This window comes from Elephas maximus, chromosome 1 (assembly GCF_024166365.1).
Source record: "Elephas maximus indicus isolate mEleMax1 chromosome 1, mEleMax1 primary haplotype, whole genome shotgun sequence".
Classification (NCBI taxonomy): domain Eukaryota; kingdom Metazoa; phylum Chordata; class Mammalia; order Proboscidea; family Elephantidae; genus Elephas; species Elephas maximus.
In genome coordinates this window covers 128165650-128185422 of record NC_064819.1, presented here as the reverse complement: position 1 = coordinate 128185422, position 19773 = coordinate 128165650, and the positions used below count along the sequence as shown (strand labels likewise).

At 37.5% G+C, this 19773-nt stretch overlaps 1 protein-coding gene across 1 annotated transcript in view; it reads left to right on the top strand.

The window, feature by feature from the left end:
- The window catches only part of EYS (eyes shut homolog), a 1933311-nt gene that overhangs the window by 102008 nt on the left and 1811530 nt on the right, over window positions 1–19773 (top strand). Inside the window, 2 exon segments of the mRNA XM_049873718.1 lie at window positions 760–959; window positions 11062–11186. Of these exon segments, the coding sequence (XP_049729675.1) occupies window positions 760–959; window positions 11062–11186 (325 nt within the window).

The window sequence follows — 19773 nt, the reverse complement described above, 5'->3', positions numbered from 1 at the left end:
TGCCCTTCTCCAGGAACTGGTCTCTCCTCATAACATGTCCAAAGTATGTATCAAATCATTCTACTAAATTTATATTTTCCAACCTCTTCTGCTGTATATGTAGAATAAATATACTTCAGAACTTCTCTCAAGTTACAGCAGGTATACATTATAATGTGGGTCACCATCTTTTCAGGCTCTCATAACACTTCCTCACTGCCATCATTCTTTAAGACAATTTCACATGTTATAAGCACTTCAATTTTGATAAAATATTTTGCTGGGTTATGCTGAATTAAGAAATACACCTCAAAATTTAATGTGGGCCTTGTTCACAAAAAGACCGTTTGAAGTCTAGTGTCTCTTTTCTAAGCAGTGACCTACGAATCCTGTTGGCTGTAATCTTATAGGTATACCAACTGGAACATGTAGTTTCTATGTAGCCATAGCAGGAAGAGAGAGAAATAATAGGATGTATGTCAGAACTCAAAGGCTTTGATCTGGACTGTATCCCTGCTATTTCTAACATTCCATAATCTAGAGCAATATATAAGGGTGGCTGAGTCAGAATTGACTTGTCCACACACAACAGCAACATACATTTACAAAAGTTATTTAATTGTAGACTTGCAATGGGTAAATTCCATGGTATACAAATTATACCTCCATAACACTTTTTTTTAACACTATTTTAAAAAATCAGTAAATTCTAGAGCCATTTTCTTTACTGAATTTTGCTATTTATATGTTTATATTTTTATTTTCTTTTTTATGATTAAGGTCCATTTTGTGAGGAGTCAATGGAATCTTTTATTTCTCAGTCTTGGTGGAAAGGGGGGAGCTGCCAAAATAACAGCTCTGCTTACTTTTGTCATTTCCCAGAGGAATTTCTGGATCAAAACTGTGAAACAAATGTCAATGTGTCTTCATCAGCACCATGTCAGAATGCCACTGAATTTACCTGCAACAATATACCAAATGTAAGTCTAAACCTTATATATAAGTGAGTGAATTTTAGATACTTCTTACCACTACTAAATAACACGAAAACTGCAAATGTTTAAGGTTCCCATTAATATACTGTAATTTTCAAACTCAGAAAAATCAGAGAAGCTACTGTACTTGTTTAATTTTTTATCTTATTTTATATATAAATCTCAATTTCAAAAAACCTAATCAGTTTCACTTTTTTCTATCAGAATTATTCCTTATGAATAATTTAATTTTGTACACTTTTCCAAAACCCTGGTGGTGTAGTGGTTAAGTGCTATGGCTCCTAACCAAGAGGTAAGCAGTTTGAATCTGCCAGGCACTCATTGAAGCTCTATGGGGGAGTTCTCCTCTGTCCCATAGGGTTGCTATGACTTGGAATCAACTCAACGGCAGTAGGTTTAGTTTGGTTTTTTGGTACACTTTTCATTTTTAAATTTTTATCTGTAATTTTTTAATTCATTTTGTAAAATTTTAACTTTTTATTTTAACAAAAAATATGAGTAGGAAACAATTTGTTAATGGTTCCCACAAATCACTTTCTTTTCATTATAGTAAGATTCACATTTGTCACTAACTCTTTAAAAAACCTTAGTGGTTCATTTATTTATTCCAGTTCCATAAACATTTGTGTCACCAACACTTTTAAAAGGGAATTATTTATTTCCCGGACATATAAATTCTATTAACAAAATCTTGGTAAAATATTGTGAGAAACCTAATTTAGTTATACAAATCATGTAATATACAAATAAAGGTCAACTATAAGACGCGCTTTTAATTCATAAGAAATTTTCAACAACACTCAACAATTTGTTATTAATGTACAATGTACTAGGCCCAATATTACGATATGGAAGTGCAATGACGAGCAAGACATTCTTCCAACATTCAAAATAATTATATTATCATTATAGTAGGTAGAATAAAGGCCCCCTTAAAGATGTCCATATATTAATTCCCAGAAGCTGAATATTTTAAGTAGCAAGAGAGAATTAAAGTTGTAAATGGTATTAAGGATGGTGATCAACGTGACATTAAAATAAGATTATTTTGGATTATCCAGTTGGATCCAATGTAATACTCACAAGGGTCCTTTAAAGTGAAAGAGAAAGGCCGAAGAATCAGTGTCAGAGAAAGATTTGAAAATGCTATGATGCTGGTTTTGAAAATGGAGAAAGAGGCCATAAGCCCAGGCAGGAACACAGCCTCTAGAAGTTGGAAAGGCAAGGAAATGGACTCTCCCCTAGAGCCTCCAGAAAGAACCTAGCTGCACTTACACCTTGATTTTTGCCCATTGAGACCAATTTTGGAAACCTGATCTCCAGAAATGTCAAATAATAAATTTGTGTTTTAGTCACTAAGTATGTGGCAATTTATTACAGCAGAAATAGAAAACTAATACAATATTCTGACAAGAATTATTAATAAAATTACTCTAAACTTTTTGTTTCTAATTCTGAGAATAATGAACAATTCAATATAAATCTAAGTTAACTAGCTATGATTACCTTAATATAAAAAGTGATTTTTACTGGAAGTCTGTTTAACAACGATGAACTTCTCAAAATGTTTTAATTTTTTTTACTTATTTGTCAATTATTTATTATTAATTTTGAAAGAAGAGTGATGTGAATAAATGATTTAGAAGATCATTAATTTTATTATTTCCACCATCTCCATGCATGATATTGGGGATGGTTCATCCTTATTTTGTCGTAGGTACAATGAATATTACCTAATAGGAGTCTGTAGGTATGCAAAGAAATCATTCATTTCATGTGCTTAGTACAAACTTTTCAACTTGGAAGCACTCCATAAAGTATTTTTAGGATGAAAATGATGAAGAAGAAAAAGAAGAATGGGGGCGAGGCCAAGATGGTGGACTAGGTAGACGCTACCCCGGATCCCTCTTGCAGCAAAGACTCGGAAAAACAAGTGAATCGATCACATACATAACAATCTATGAACCCTGAACAACAAACACAGATTTAGAGACGGAAAACGAACAAATATGAGGAGGCAGCGACTGTTTTCCCAGTCAGGTAACCTTGGCGCCAGGCATCTGGGCCCAGGGGAGCTGATCTCATAAATCTTGTGACGGCGCAAACAAGGGGCACAGCCCTACCCCCCCTGAACTGAACCCAGGAGGGGGCCCAGCCGGTCCGCGTGGGCGGCGTGGCGACACGGCTGGTGGGAGAACTCCCTGGAAGGCAGTGACTGGTTTTGGAGCCGGAAATGCTGCATCCCAGCTGGGGATCCCTGGTGCCGGGTATTGGACTGGGCGCTGTCACGACGCAAGCACGGGGCGTTACCCTACTCCCCTGAACTAACCCCAGGAGGGGGCCCAGCTGGTCCACGGGGGACGACGCGGCGACGAGGCTGGCAGGACGAGAAATCCCCGGGAGGCAGCGACTGATTTTGGAGCCAGGAGTACAGTGTCCCAGCAGGGGATCCTTGACGCTAGGATTTGGACTGGCAGCGGAGGATCTGACCGTGGCTTCAGCGGGCCAGACCCCCGGGGGCAATCTCCACACAGCCAACACACATAGGCGACATGCCCCGTGGGAATCTCAGATATAATAGTCATTCCAAGCAAGACAAGCAACTCTGGCTATATTCGGAGGTGCTACTCTCCTATCTCTCTGATCCCTCACCCACCCTCCCCAGTCAGCTTCATTAACATTGGAATTGCCTGAGCCAGAGGGAGAACAGCTCCAGCTCTGCAGCGGCTTTGCTTCCCCCCCGCTTTTTTTTTTTCTTTTGGTCTTTTCCTAACCCACTCTTCCAGCCTGAGAAAAGGAACCACAAAAAACCCAGGGACCAAAAATCCATCCCTAATTGGACTAAAAACACAGAACCAGCTACAGCCAAGCATATATGATCCAAATCTCGGACTTTCATCCTTACAGGGAACAAGGTGGCAGTTATAATACAAAGGCAGTTCTGATAGGGATCTGACTGCATTTTTTTTGTAGCAGAATTTCTGGAAAAACAAGTTTCCCAGTGATGGCTCAGAGACAGCAGTCAATATCAAACCACATAAAGAAGCAGACCATGACAGCTTCTACAACCCCCCAAACAAAAGAATCAAAATCTTTCCCAAATGAAGATACAATCCTGGAATTATCAGATACAGAATATAAAAAACTAACTTACAGAATGCTTCAAGACATCAGAAACGAAATAAGGCAAACTGCAGAAAAAGCCAAGGAACACACTGATAAAACAGTTGAAGAACTCAAAAAGATTATTCAAGAACATAGTGGAAAAATTAATAAGTTGCAAGAATCCATACAGCGACAGCATGTAGAAATCCAAAAGATTAACAATAAAATTACAGAATTAGATAACGCAATAGGAAGTCAGAGGAGCAGACTCGAGCAATTAGAATGCAGACTGGGAAATCTGGAGGACCAGGGAATTAACACCAACATAACTGAAAAAAAATCAGATAAAAGAGTTAAAAAAATGAAGAAACCCTAAGAATCATGTGGGACTCTACAAGAAGGATAACTTGCATGTGATTGGAGTCTCAGAACAGGGAGGGAGGACAGAAAACACAGAGAAAATAGTTGAAGATCTCCTGACAGAAGACTTCCCTGACATCATGAAAGATGAAAGGATATCTATCCAAGATGCTCATCGAACCCCATTTAAGATTGATCCAAAAAGAAAAACACCAAGACATATTATCATCAAACTTGCCAAAACCAAAGATAAAGAAAAAAAATTAAAAACAGCCAGGGAGAAAAGAAAGGTCACCTTTAAGGGAGAATCAATAAGAATAAGTTCAGACTACTCAGCAGAAACCATGCAGGCAAGAAGGGAATGAGACGACATATACAGAGCACTGAAGGAGAAAAGCTGCCAGCCAAGGATCATATATCCAGCAAAACTCTCTCTGAAATATGAAGGCGAAATTAAGATATTTACAGATAAACACAAGTTTAGAGAATTTGCAAAAACCAAACCAAAGCTACAAGAAATACTAAAGGATATTGTTTGGTCAGAAAACCAATAATATCAGACACCAGCACAACACGAGGTCACAAAACAGAACATCCTGATATCAACTCAAATAGGGAAATCACAAAAACAAATTAAGATTAATTAAAAAAAAAAATGCTCATAACAGGGAATCACTGAAGTCAAAATGTAAAAGATCACAATAATCAAAAATAGGGACTAAATACAGGTGGCATAGAACTGCCATACGGAGAGTGATACAAGGCGATATAGAATATTACAAGTTAGGTTTTTACTTAGAAAAATAGGGGTACATATTAAGGTAACCACAAAGAGGTATAACAACTCCATAACTCGATAAAAGCCAAGAAAAACGTAACAACTCAGCAAACATAAAGTCAAACACTACGAAAATGAGGATCTCACAATTTACTAAGAAAAACGTCTCAGCACAAAAAAGTATGTGGAAAAATGAAATTGTCAACAACACACATAAAAAGGCATCAAAATGACAACACTAAACACTTATTTATCTATAATTACGCTGAATGTAAATGGACTAAATGCACCAATAAAGAGACAGACAGTCTCGGACTGGATGAAGAAACACGATCCGTCTATATGCTGCCTACAAGAGACACACCTTAGACTTAGAGACACAAACTAAAACTCAAAGGATGGAAAAAAATATATCAAGCAAACAATAAGCAAAAAAGAAGAGGAGTAGCAATATTAATTTCTGACAAAATAGACTTTACACTTAAATCCACCACAAAGGATAAAGAAGGACACTACATAATGATAAAAGGGACAATTGACCAGGAAGACATAACCATATTAAATATTTATGCACCCAATGACAGGGCTGCAAGATACATAAATCAAATTTTAAGAGAACTGAAATGTGAGATAGACACCTCCACAATTATACTAGGAGACTTCAACACACCACTTTCGGAGAAGGACATGACTTCCAGTAAGAAGCTCAATAGAGACACGGAAGACCTAATTATAACAATCAACCAACTTGACCTCATTGACTTATACAGAACTCTCCACCCAACTGCTACAAAATATACTTTTTTTTCTAGTGCACATGGAACATTCTCTAGAATAGACCACATATTAGGTCATAAAACAAACCTTTGCAGAATCCAAAACATCGAAATATTACAGAGCATCTTCTCAGATCACAATGCAATAAAACTAGAAAGCAACAACAGAAAAACTAGGGAAAAGAAATCAAATACTTGGAAACAACAATACCCTCCTGAAAAAAGACTGGGTTATAGAAGACATCAAGGAGGGAAAAAGGAAATTCATAGAATGCAACGAGAATGAAAAGACTTCCTATCAAAACCTCTGGGACACAGCAAAAGCAGTGCTCAGAGGCCAATTTATATCGATAAATGCACACATACGAAAAGAAGAAAGAGCCAAAATCAGAGAACTGTCCCTACAACTTGAACAAATAGAAAGTGAGCAACAAAAGAATCCATCAGGCACCAGAAGAAAACAAATAATAAAAATTAGAGCTGAACTAAATGAATTAGAGAACAGAAAAACAATCGAAAGAATTAACAAAGCCAAAAGCTGGTTCTTTGAAAAAATTAACAAAATTGATAAACCATTGGCTAGACTGAGTAAAGAAATACAGGAAAGGAAACAAATAACCTGAATAAGAAACGAGAAGGGCCACATCACAACAGACCCAACTGAAATTAAAAGAATCATATCAGATTATTTTACAAAAAATTGTACTCTAACAAATTTGCAAACCTACAAGAAATGGATGAATTCCTGGAAAAACACTACCTACCCAAACTAACACATTCAGAAGTAGAACAACTAAATAGACCCATAACAAAAAAAGAGGTTGAAACGGTAATCAAAAAACTCCCCCCCAAAAAAAGCCCTGGCCCGGACGGCTTCACTGCAGAGTTCTACCAAACTTTCAGAGAAGAGTTAACTCCACTACTACTAAAGGTATTTCAAAGCATAGAAAATGACGGAATACTACCCAACTCATTCTATGAAGCCACCATCTCCCTGATACCAAAACCAGGTAAAGACAATACAAAAAAAGAAAATTACAGACCTATATCCCTCATGAACATAGATGCAAAAATCCTCAACAAAATTCTAGCCAATAGAATTCAACAACATATCAAAAAAATAATTCACCCTGATCAAGTGGGATTTATACCAGGTATGCAAGGCTGGTTTAATATCAGAAAAACCATTAATGTAATCCACCACATAAATAAAACAAAAGACAAAAACCACATGATCTTATGAATTGATGCAGAAAAGGCATTTGACAAAGTCCAACACCCTTTTATGATAAAAACTCTCACCAAAATAGGAATTGAAGGAAAATTCCTCAACATAATAAAGGGCATCTATGCAAAGCCAACAGCCAATATCACTCTAAATGGAGAGAACCTGAAAGCATTTCCCTTGAGAACGGGAACCAGACAAGGATGCCCTTTATCACCACTCTTATTCAACATCGTACTTGAAGTCCTAGCCAGGGCAATTAGGCTAGACAAAGAAATAAAGGGCATCCAGATTGGCAAGGAGGAAGTAAAATTATCTCTATTTGCAGATGACATGATCTTATACACAGAAAACCCTAAAGAATCCTCCAGAAAACTACTGAAACTAATAGAAGAGTTTGGTAGAGTCTCAGGATATAAGATAAACATACAAAAATCACTTGGATTCCTCTCCATCAACAAAAAGAACATCGAAGAGGAAATCACCAAATCAATACCATTCACAGTAGCCCCCAAGAAGATAAAATACTTAGGAATAAATCTTACCAAGGATGTAAAAGACCTATACAAAGAAAACTACAAAGCTCTACTACAAGAAATTCAAAAGGACATATTTAAGTGGAAAAACATACCTTGCTCATGGATAGGAAGACTTAACATAGTAAAAATGTCTATTCTACCAAAAGCCATCTATACATACAATGCACTTCCGATCCAAATTCCAATGTCATTTTTTAAGGTGATAGAGAAAGAAATCACCAACTTCATATGGAAGGGAAAGAAGCCCTGGATAAGCAAAGCATTACTGAAAAAGAAGAAGAAAGTGGGAGGCCTCACGCTACCTGATTTCAGAACCTATTATACAGCCACAGTAGTCAAAACAGCCTGGTATTGGTACAACAACAGGCACATAGACCAGTGGAACAGAATTGAGAACCCGGATATAAATCCAACCACATATGAGCAGCTGATATTTGACAAAGGCCCAGTGTCAGTTAATTGGGGAAAAGATAGTCTTTTTAAAAAATGGTGCTGGCATAATTGGATATCCATTTGCAAAAAAATGAAACAGGACCCTTACCTCACACCAAGCACAAAAACTAACTCCAAGTGGATCAAAGACCTAAACATAAAGACTAAAATGATAAAGATCATGGAAGAAAAAATAGGGACAACGTTAGGAGCCCTAACACAAGGCATAAACAGAATACAAAACATTACCAAAAATGACAAAGAGAAACCAGATAACTGGGAGCTCCTAAAAATCAAACACCTATGATCATCTAAAGACTTCACCAAAAGAGTAAAAAGACCGCCTACAGACTGGGAAAGAATTTTCAGCTATGACATCTCCGACCAGCGCCTGATCTCTAAAATCTACATGATTCTGTCAAAACTCAACCACAAAAAGACAAACAACCCAATCAAGAAGTGGGCAAAGGAAATGAACACACACTTCACTAAAGAAGATATTCAGGCAGCTAACAGACACATGAGAAAATATTCTCGATCATTAGCCATTAGAGAAATGCAAATTAAAACTACCATGAGATTCCCTCTCAATCCAACAAGGCTGGCATTAATCCAAAACACACAAAATAATAAATGTTGGAGAGGCTGCGGAGAGATTGGAACTCTTATACACTGCTGGTGGGAATGTCAAATGGTACAACCACTTTGGAAATCTATCTGGCGTTATCTTAAACAGTTAGAACTACCATACAAGCCAGAAATCCCACTCCTTGGAATATACCCTAGAGAAACAAGAGCCTTCACACAAACAGATATATGCACACCCATGTTTATTGCAGCTCTGTTTACAATAGCAAAAAGCTGGAAGCAACCAAGGTGTCCATCAACAGATGAACGGTTAAATAAATTGTGGTATATTCACACAATGGAATACTACGCATCAATAAAGAACAATGACAAATCTGTGAAACATTTCATGACATGGAGGAACCTGGAAGGCATCATGCTGAGCGAAATCAGTCAGAGGCAAAAGGACAAATATTGTATAAGACCACTATTATAAGATCTTGAGAAATAGTAAAAACTGAGAAGAACACATACTTTTGTGGTTACGAGGGTGGGGAGGGAGGGAGAGGGTTTTTTACTGATTAATTAGTAGATAAGAACTGCTTTAGGTGAAGGGAAGGACAACACTCAATACATGGAAGGTCAGCCCAATTGGACTGGACCAAAAACAATGAAGTTTCCGGGATAAAATGAATGCTTCAAAGGTCAGCAGAGCAGGGGCGGGGGTCTGGGAACCATGCTCTAAGGGGACTTCTAAGTCAATTGGCAAAATAATTCTGTTATGAAAACTTTCTGCACCCCACTTTGAAATGTGGCGTCTGGGGTCTTAAATGCTAACAAGCGGCCATCGAAGATGCATCAATTGGTCTCAACCCACCTGGAGCAAAGGAGAATGAAGAACACCAAGGTCACATGACAACTAAGAGCCCAAGAGACAGAAAGGGCCACATGAACCAGAGACCTACATTATCCTGATACTAGAAGAACTAGTTGGTGCCCAGCCACAATCGATGACTGCCCTGACAGGGAGCACAATAGAGAACCCCTGAGGGAGCAGGAGATCAGTGGGATGCAGACCCCAAATTCTCATAAAAATAACATACTTAATGGTCTGACTGTGACTAGAGGAATCCCAACAGGTCTGGTCCCCAAACCTTCTGTTGGCACAGGACAGGAACCATTCCCGAAGACAACTCATCAGACATGAAAGGGACTGGACAGTGGGTAGGAGAGAGATGCTGAAGAAGAGTGAGCTAATTATATCAGGTGGACACTTGAGACTGTGTTGGCATCTCCTGTCTGGAGGGGGGATGGGAGGATAGAGAGAGTTGGAAGCTGGCAAAATTGTCACGAAAGGAGAGACTGGAAGGACTGAGAGCAAGTGGGAGTAAGGAGTAAGATGTGTATAAACTTATATGTGACAGACTGACTTGATTTGTAAACGTTCACTTGAAGCTCAATAAAAGTTAAAAAAAAAAAGAACAATATTAAGAAGAACAAGAACAAGAAAATGATGCAAATAATGGAAAAAAAAAGGAAGAGAGAAGGAGGAAAAAAGGAGAAAATGCAATGATTAAGGTCTATTTAGATAGCAGATAAAAATTATCTTATACCACTTTACCAAAGTTAATTTTATTCTTGTTAAGTTACCTACCTATGGAATTATTGATTGTTGTGATTATTTTATTTTTTTATGTCTAATCACCTCAAAACTTGGTGGCTTGGCTTAAAACAACTATTTTGTTGTTATTATTGTCTCTCATGATTCTGGGGGTTGACCGGACTCAGCTGGGAAGCTCTTACTCAGGGTATCTCAAGAAGTTATAGTCAAGGAGTGACAGGGGCTGGAGTTTAACTTGAATGCTTCCTTACTTTAATGTCTGGTAGCTGATGCTGGGCCTCAGTTGTGAGGATCAGCCAGAAAGCCTACATATGGCTTTTTCATGTGTCCTGGGCTTCTTCACAACATGGTGACTGGGTTCCAGGAACAACAAGCTTTTTGAGCCTAGCCGTGCAAATCACATAGGATCACTTTCTCATTGCCCCAGGCTCACCCACATTTAAGATGAGGGAGTAAAATTCTAACTTCTTCAACTGAACAACTGTTAAATTTACATGTAAACAGAGTATGTGGAAAGGAAAATACTGTCACATTTTCGAAAATAGTCTGCCTTATTGTTGTTCACAGAAACTTACTACATGTGTCTGAAGATAAGTTCCACCCCTCTCTGAGTAAGAATTAATTTCATTATCTTTGACCAATATTGAAAACAATTTTGTAAAAACATTTTTTAATCTTTCCTAGGATGTTATATGCATCGGTTTATCAGTATTTACAGGCAAGCTTTATAAGAGTCTTCAAAGAACACATGAAATATTTTCTTGTGTGAATGTCACATGTGTGAAACGTGAAGAAGATCATGACAGCAGGTAGCATTAATTTCCGAAGTTTATTGTTTTTAACACGATACATGAATTTTAAAGTCATGTGGAAAAATAAAGCAGTCCTGTTTTTCACTGTATTTTATTTCATCCAATGCCATATAATATTCTATTTCAAATGACAGTATAAATTTTGAATGTGTGTATTGAGTTTAACTGGTGGCAGAGTGGATATGAGCTATGGCTGCTAACCAACAGGTCAGCAGTTCGAATCCACCAGGTGCTCATTGGAAACTCTAGGGGGCAGTTTTACTCTGTCCTATAGGGTCACGGTGAGTCGGAATTGACTCAATGGCAATGGCTTTGGGTTTTTTGTGGATATCAAGTTGATTTATATTTGCAGTATTAGTTTTCAATAAATGTTTGAGAAATTGTCAGAAATAACTTGGGCATAGAGTTATGTATTTCATTTTATAGTGAAAAAATTTAGAATGATTGAGTAATATTTGAAGGTCTAGAAAGAGGTAAGACGTCTATATATCAATGGAATTATTCCTATTTTTACACATATGATGTTAATATCATATTTTGAAAGGACAGAATAAACTTTTCCTCTTGTAATCCAGAGACCTCAGCTGATAGTTTTTGCTTAAGATCTTAGAGCAGAATTTTGGGAATTAATGTTTTATGTAAATAGGAATTTGCTAAAAATTACCCATTTGTAAATGACAGAAGTAAGCCAGATATCTGGGCCTATAACTTTAGTCCATTTTAAATAGCTTTGTAGATATTTTCTCACACTATTAAGAAGTTCAATTTGTATTCTCCACACTTGCTTGACTTTTATCTGGCTGCTTAAATTCTGCTGGGCATTATTCAAGGGCAGTAAACAGCTTCAAAATTTTGAATATTCATAAAAGCAGAAAATTAAATGCTGTGGTATATGAAAGCCTTAAAATATACCAAAAAGAAACCTGGAATGTGCATACATATACACACTACTTTAACCAATTTTAAAGGAATTCAAATGCAAAGTTTAAAAAGCATACTAAGATTTTGAGATATGACTTTTTCCAAGAGGATGACAAGAAATCCCATCTTTATATTAAGATATTTGATGAGCTAACCCATCCAGTCAAATTTGGGAATGCATTCTATCTTATATTAATTTAATAAATGAACCAAATTGTTATCCTTTCAGAGATTTTGCCTTTTTTATTGTGCTTAAGTGAAAGTTTAAAATTCAAGTTAGTTTCTCATACAAAAATTGACATACACATCATTATATGACCCTAGTTGCTCTCCCTATAATGTGACAGCACGCTCCTCCTTTCCACTCTGTATTTTCTGTGTCCACCCAACCAGATCATGTCCCTTTCTGCCTTCTCGCCTCTCGTCTGGGCAGAAGTTGCCCATTTAGTCTCATGTATCTACTTTTTTTTTTTTTTTTTATCTACTTAAGCTAAGAAGCACACTCTTCACAAGTATCATTTTATGTCTTATAGTCCAGTCTAATCTTTGTCTGAAGAGTTGTCTTCAGGAATGGTTTTAGTTTGGGGCTAACAGTGAGTCCAGGAGCCATGTCTTCTGGGCTCCCTCCAGTCTTAGTCTAGTCTTTTTACCAGAATTTGAGTTCTGCACCCCACTTTTCTCCTGCTCTGTCAGGGACTCTCTCTTGTGTTCCCTGTCAGGGCAGCCATTGGTGGTAGCTGGTCACCATCTGCTTCTTCTGGTCTCAGGCTGAAGGAGTCTCTGGTTTACATGAGAAATTTTGACTTTTAATTTCTGATTTCTAGTACTATGCCTCATAGCATTAGCATATTTGCGAATCAATTAAAAAAGAAAAAAAAAACTTTTTGAAATATGCTAACCAGCCATTTGCTGTCAAGTCAATTTTGACTGATGACAACACCTTGTATATCAGAGTAGAACTATGCTCCATAGGGTTTTCAATGGCTGATTTTTTTTTTGGAAGTAGGCCTTTCTTCTGAGGAGATTTTGGGTGGACTTGAACCTCCGACCTTTTGGTTAGCAGTTGAGCACATTAACTGTTTGCACCATTTGTATAATGGGTAGCATTATACAAATATAGATAAACACACCTTCATATATAATTACTGATTTTATTCATTTTTTTATGAAATATGATTCTTTTATTAACCTTCATTATTAGCATTAGTTTGGTTGTCTAGAGGTTAAAAAAAACAATCATCAAGGGAGTAACTAGAGAACCAGAGACATTGTTGCCATCCCTTAGTGCATTGCACTGTTATTAATTAACATGTTTAATTTTAAAATGAAGGAATTTGATCTAAAATGCTTTGTTCAGTGTGTTTTAGTTAGAATGGATGCTGTATAAATTCAAGCTGGTTTTTCCTAGAATGGATGAAATATGTTAATTACCTAAGCTAGTTGTAATACCTTTGAAGTACTCATAAAATTAGTACAAGCCATTGAATGTGTTCTAATTGTTGCTATTGCCCACATATTTTAAGAAATTGGCATACATTGTATTCACCCCAAACCCACTTGCTTCAATGTATTTTGTTTTCTTTTGGTTAAATTAGATTTTTGATTAATAGAAGGTAAAATATAAGGAAAGCAACAGTAAAGTAAAACACAACTGCTTCAACAAGGCAGAAATAACATCTAATTTGAATGATGAGTGACATCCCAACCCTCAGAAATCAAAGAGAGTGAGGCCGTGTGCTATGAGGGGTGAGAGAAAGAAAGCAGCCACTATTTCAGAGATTGAAGACAGTCATAGGAAGGAGTCCTAAGAGGAAAGTTAAGGAAATGTACAGATCTGATTGGGGAAGAAGATCCATATGGTGAAGAAAAATCTGGGAGGCTCTGAATTCTTGGAGTGTCTGACATAAACACTGATAAGGAATAGCCTTGGTGATCTAGAGGACAGACCACAGTGGGTGACTTTGAGGGTTGTGGTTAAATTAGGGGTGTTACTCCTTGCCAGGAGCTTGCAAATATTGATGGACTGTCCTTGGAATCATCCCCAAAGGAAGTGCTAAAGTAGTGGGACTCTGAGCCCTACTTCAGTTTTATAGATGACAGTGTCCAAAGCACTGCAGGCATGCACCAATGAAGCTTCCTAGTCTCTGATTATCTCTCTAATGGAGATGAAGAAGTAATAGAGGGCAGGGCATTGTAAGATGGACACACAGAACTCTGAGTTCTCCACTAAACACTAGAGGGGCAAGTATTTGTGCTATGAGACAACAGATGGACATTGAAGATTAAAGCTATCATGAACCATGCTTGTAACATTACCATCACACACACACACAGAGCGAGAGACATACATACTTATATAATTTAATATTTAATGAATGATGACCTCATGTGTTGCAGACTAGGACAACTCCATAGGGTTTTCTTGTCTTACCAAAGCAGATCACCAAGCCTTTCTTTCACGGCGTCAGTGGGTGGGTTTGAATCTTTAGGTTAGTAATCGAGCAGAAACCATTTGCCTCGAACACATGGAGTCACTGTGAGTCAGGAACAACTCAAAGACAATGGGTTTTTTGTTTGTTTGTTTGAAGTAACTAATATTTTCTTTATGTACAAAGATCACATTTTGAATATGCAGTGTAAAATAAGGAAACATGAATCTGTAAATGAATGTTAAGAAAATCATCTGGTGTCTTTCTCATACCAATTTTTACAGACTTAAATTGTTTAACACAATTGGCATATATTGTACTCACCCCAAACGCACCTACTTCAATGCATTTTATCTTCTTTTATAAAGAGAACTCTTTATTGAGAGCTTTCTTTGTAAAGGACACCATAAACTATGCCTTGAAGAAATAAAAATACTATGCCTTTAAAATATCAGAAATTTTGTGATACGTAGATGTCTTCTTCCTGAATCTTTCATTTTCTCCACTCAAATTCTAAGATATTTCAAAGGATTCAGTTTCTAGTTTTTCCACTTAGCTCATTGTTTTTTTGTTTTTCCTACTTACTGAGTTGCAATTATTATGGCTTACGCCTTCTAAGTGTCAATGCAATGTATGAATATACCTGTTTTTTTCCAAGACAGTTGCAGCATTTCATTAGGCTGTGTGATAAGTCTCACCAAGTCAGCTATGAGAAGGGTTAGGATTTTCAGTTTGTGTCACGGTAAACCTAATTAGGCATGCACTGTGACTTTCCGATAGAGCACTGTATGTATAGGAGCACACAGGTCAACATATTTCACTTCAATATGTACTAACATATTTTCACATTAATTCTGAAAATTACTTTTTAAAATAGCAATCACACATCTTGGGTAAGGACTTTACTAACTAATGGAATGCTACTACTTAGTCACTCAATAATTCTTAACTGACTGTATACTTCAATTTCTTCAGCTAATTATTTCAAAAGCTGGCCTGCTATATTTTTTCTTTGCTTGAAACCAATAGGCACATTTATAAGGCTAACTTTCTCTTTTGAACAAACAATTTTGAAGTTTAACATAGATAGAAAATATGTCGGTTAACATGTAAATATAGTTTTTTTTTCCCCTTCATACTCTGGTTATAAAGTATATTATAATTGAAATATCTAGGACATTATTGACTTTTCCTAATCAAAAGTAGCTTCTACAACTAATATAATTTTATATTTTCAGGAACTATTATACCTGTCATAAATCAGCTTCAAATTTGGACCACTGAATGCCTACTTTTGAGAACATATGTATTTTGGATTGAACCGTGGCCCCCAAAAATGTGCATCAATTGGCTAGTCCCTGATTCCCAGTATTGTGTATTTGTCCACCGTTTTGTCATCTGATGTGATTTTCCTGTTGTTGTTGTTAGATGCCATTGAGTCACTTCCAACTCATAGCGACCCTACGTACAAGAGAACAAAACGCTACCCAGTCCGGCGCCATCCTCACAATCGTAGTTTTTGCCCGTTGTTGAAACCACTGTGTCAGTCCATCTCATTGAGAGGCTTCCTCTTTTTTGCTGACCCTCTACCAAGCATGATGACCTTCTCCAGGGATTGGTCCCTCCTGATAAAATGTCCAAAGTGAGTAAGACGTAGCCTTGCCACCTTTGCTTCTAAGGAACCTTCCGGTTGAACTTCTTCCGAGACAGATTTGTTCATTCTTTGGCAGTCCTTGGTATGTTCAATATCCTTCAGCAGACGACACCCCAATTCAAAAACATCAATTTCTCTTCAGTCTTCCTTATGCATCATCCAGCTTTTGCATGCGTATAAGGCGATTTAAAACACCATGGCTTGTGTCAGGCACACCTTAGTCTTCAAGGTGACATCTTTGCTTTTCAATACTTTAAAGAGGTCTTTTGCAGCAGATTTGCCTAATGCAATGTGTCTTTTGATTACTCGATTGCTGCTTCCATGGGTATTGATTGTGGAGCCAAGTAAAATGAAATCCTTGACAACTTCAATCTTTTCTCCCTTTGTCATGATGTTGCCTGTTGGTCCAGTTGTGAGGATTTTTGTTTTCTTCTATGTTGAGGTATAATCTGCAATGAAGGCTGTAGTCCTTGATCTTCGTCTTTAAGTGCTTCAAGGCCTCTTCACGCTCAGTAAGCAAGATTGTGTCATCTGCATAATGCAGGTTGTTAATGAGTCTTCCTCCAATCCTGATACCCTGTTCTTCTTCATATAGCCCAGCTTCTCGGATTATTTGCTTAGTATACAGATTGACTAGGTATGATTAAAGATACAACCCTGACACACACTTTTTCTGACTTTAAACTACACAGTATGCCCTTGTTCTGTTCGAATGACTATGTCTTCATCTATATAAGGTTCCTCATGAGCACAACTAAGTGTTCTGGAATTCCCATTTCTTGCAATCTTATCCATCATTTGTTGTAATTCACACAGTCAAATGCCTTTACATAGTCAATAAAACATATATAAACATCATTCTGGTATCCTCTGCTTTCAGCCAGGATCCTTTTGACATCAGCAATGATATCCCTTGCTCCATGTCCTCTTCTGAATCCACCTTGAATTTCTGGCAGTTTCCTGTCGATATACTGCTGCAGTCACTTTTCAATGATCTTCAGCAAAATTTTACTTATGTGTGATATAAATGATATTGTTTGATAATTTCTGCATTTGATTGGATCAACTTTTTTGGAAATAGGCATAAATATGAATCTCTTTTTTTTTTTCTTTCAGTCAATTGGCCAGGTAGCTATCTTTCAAACTTCTTGGCATAAAAACAAGTGAGCGCTTCAAATGCTGTATCCATTTGTTGAAACATCTGCATAACGCAGGTTGTTAATGAGTCTTCCTCCTTCTGTCAATTCATGGAGCCTGGAAACCCTGGTGGCATAGTGGTTAAGTGCTATGGCTGCTAACCAAAAGTTGGGAGTTCGAATCCATGAAGTGCTTCATGGAAACCCTATGGGGCAGTTCTACCCTGTCCTATAGTGTCACTATGAGTCGGAATCGATTCAAGGGCAGTAGGGTTTTTTTGTTGTTGTTTGTTTGTTTTTCACCAAGGTTTTCAGTGCGGGTTGGACTTCTTCCTTCAGTACCATCAGTTCCTGATCATATATTGCTTTCTGAAATGGTTCAACATCGACCAATTCTTTTTGGTCTAGTGATTCTGTGTAATTATTCCATCTTCTTTTGAGGCTTCCTGCATCGTTTAATATTTTCCCCATATAATCCTTCAATATTGCAACTGGAGGCTTGGATTTTTCAACTCTTTCAAGCTGAGAAATGTGGACTGTGTTCTTCCCTTTTGGCTTTGATTTTCCTATGTATTGTAAATCCTACCTCTGTGATGTTAATAAGGTTGGAGAAGAGGCAGTTATGTTAGTAAGCCAGGACTAAATCTACAAGATTAGGTTGTGTTTTAAGTCAATCTCTTTTGAGATATAAAAGAGAAAAGCAAGCACAGAGACAGGGGAACCTCATACAACCAAGGAATAAGAGCCAGGAGAATAGTGTGTCCTTTGGACCTGAGGTCCTTTGGCTGAGAAGCTCCTTGACTGGGGAATATTGATGACAATGACCTTTCCCCAGAGCCAAAAGAGAGAAAGCCTTTCCCTGGAGCTGGCACCATGAATTTGGACTTCTAGCCTCCTAGACTGGAAGAGATTAAACTTTTCATTAAAGCCATCTGCTTGTGGTATTTCTGTTATAGCAGCACTGGAGAACTAAGAAAATATATTACATCAGTATAGCCCTTCTCTTGTTAGTCCTGGGCATATTATTTTTTCCAGAAACAAAACAAAACAAAAATTTTAAAGATAATATAGAACTCTACATATATAGATTGAGTTAACATCATATGACCTGTATGTCTTCCAAGGGCATCCTTCATCAAGTGGGCTGTTACCCTTAATGCTCAGCACAACTTGCAACATTTCATAATATCTGATACTCTTCCATTGTGCCCTCTGGTGTTCATTTCCTGTCAGCAGCAAATTGTCCAATATTCTCAATCTCTTGTCTGTGGCTTCCTTTCTTTCTCTAACTGAAACTGAGTACATGTCCCCCTGCAATCCTCTTACGTGGCTACTGTTCATTCTTCCACAAACCGTGAATCGCTAGGCAAAGAAGTGTATGGTTAGCCTGGCACTTGTCGCCACATCCAGACCACTTGGTCTTCCTCCACCTGAAAACCCTAGCCATTTTTAGCATATGATATTGTTTTATCTGCTTTCTCTTAACCTCGTTGATGAATGAGGAATTTCCTCCCTAGGGCTATGGGGATGGCCAAATACAGTACACCTAACAGTGGACATATGAGATTGACAGTAGTTCATTAGACACATACTCATATCCTGGTGGAGGAGGACACCACACATCATGCAAGAACACATAGGGCATGCACCTGGACCAGAGCATATAAGTAGGGGCTGTGGGGGCAGGCTTTGTAGTAAAAAAAGGTTAAGGTTACTCCTGCTTCTCATGAGAGAATGCCATTGGCTTGTTTGAATAATTTTGTATGCTGTTGTTTTTGTTGGGTGCCATCAAGTAGGTTCCTACTAATAGGGACTTTATGTACAACAGAACTGAACACTGTCCGGTCCTGCACCACCCTCACAATCATTGCTGTGTTTGAGCCCAGTGTTGCAGTCACTGTGTAAATCCATCTCCTTGAGGATCTTCCTCTGTTTTGCTGACTCTCTGCCAAGAATGATGTCCTTCTCCAGGGATGGGTCCCTCCTGACAACATGTCCAAATTATATGAGACATAGTCTCACCATCCTCACTACTAAGGAGCATTCTGGCTGTACTTGTTCCAAGAAAGATTTGTTCCTTCTTCTGGCAGTCCATGATAAATTCAATATTCCTTACCAACATCATAATTCAAATGCATAAACTCTTCTTTGGTCTTCTTTATTAATTGCCCAGCTTTTGTTTGCATATGAGATGATCAAAAATACTATGACTTGGGTCAGGCAAACCTTAGTCCTCAAAGTGACATCTTCACTGTTCAACACTTTTGCAGCATATTTGCCAAATGCAACACTTCCTTTGATTTCTTGACTGCTCTTTCTAGGGGTGTTGACTGTGGATCCAAGTAAAATGAACTTCTTGACAAGCTTCGATCTTTTCTGTTCATCATGATGTTGCTTATTGGTCCATGTCATGTATTTTAGTATGTCTGCCCAAAAATGTGTGT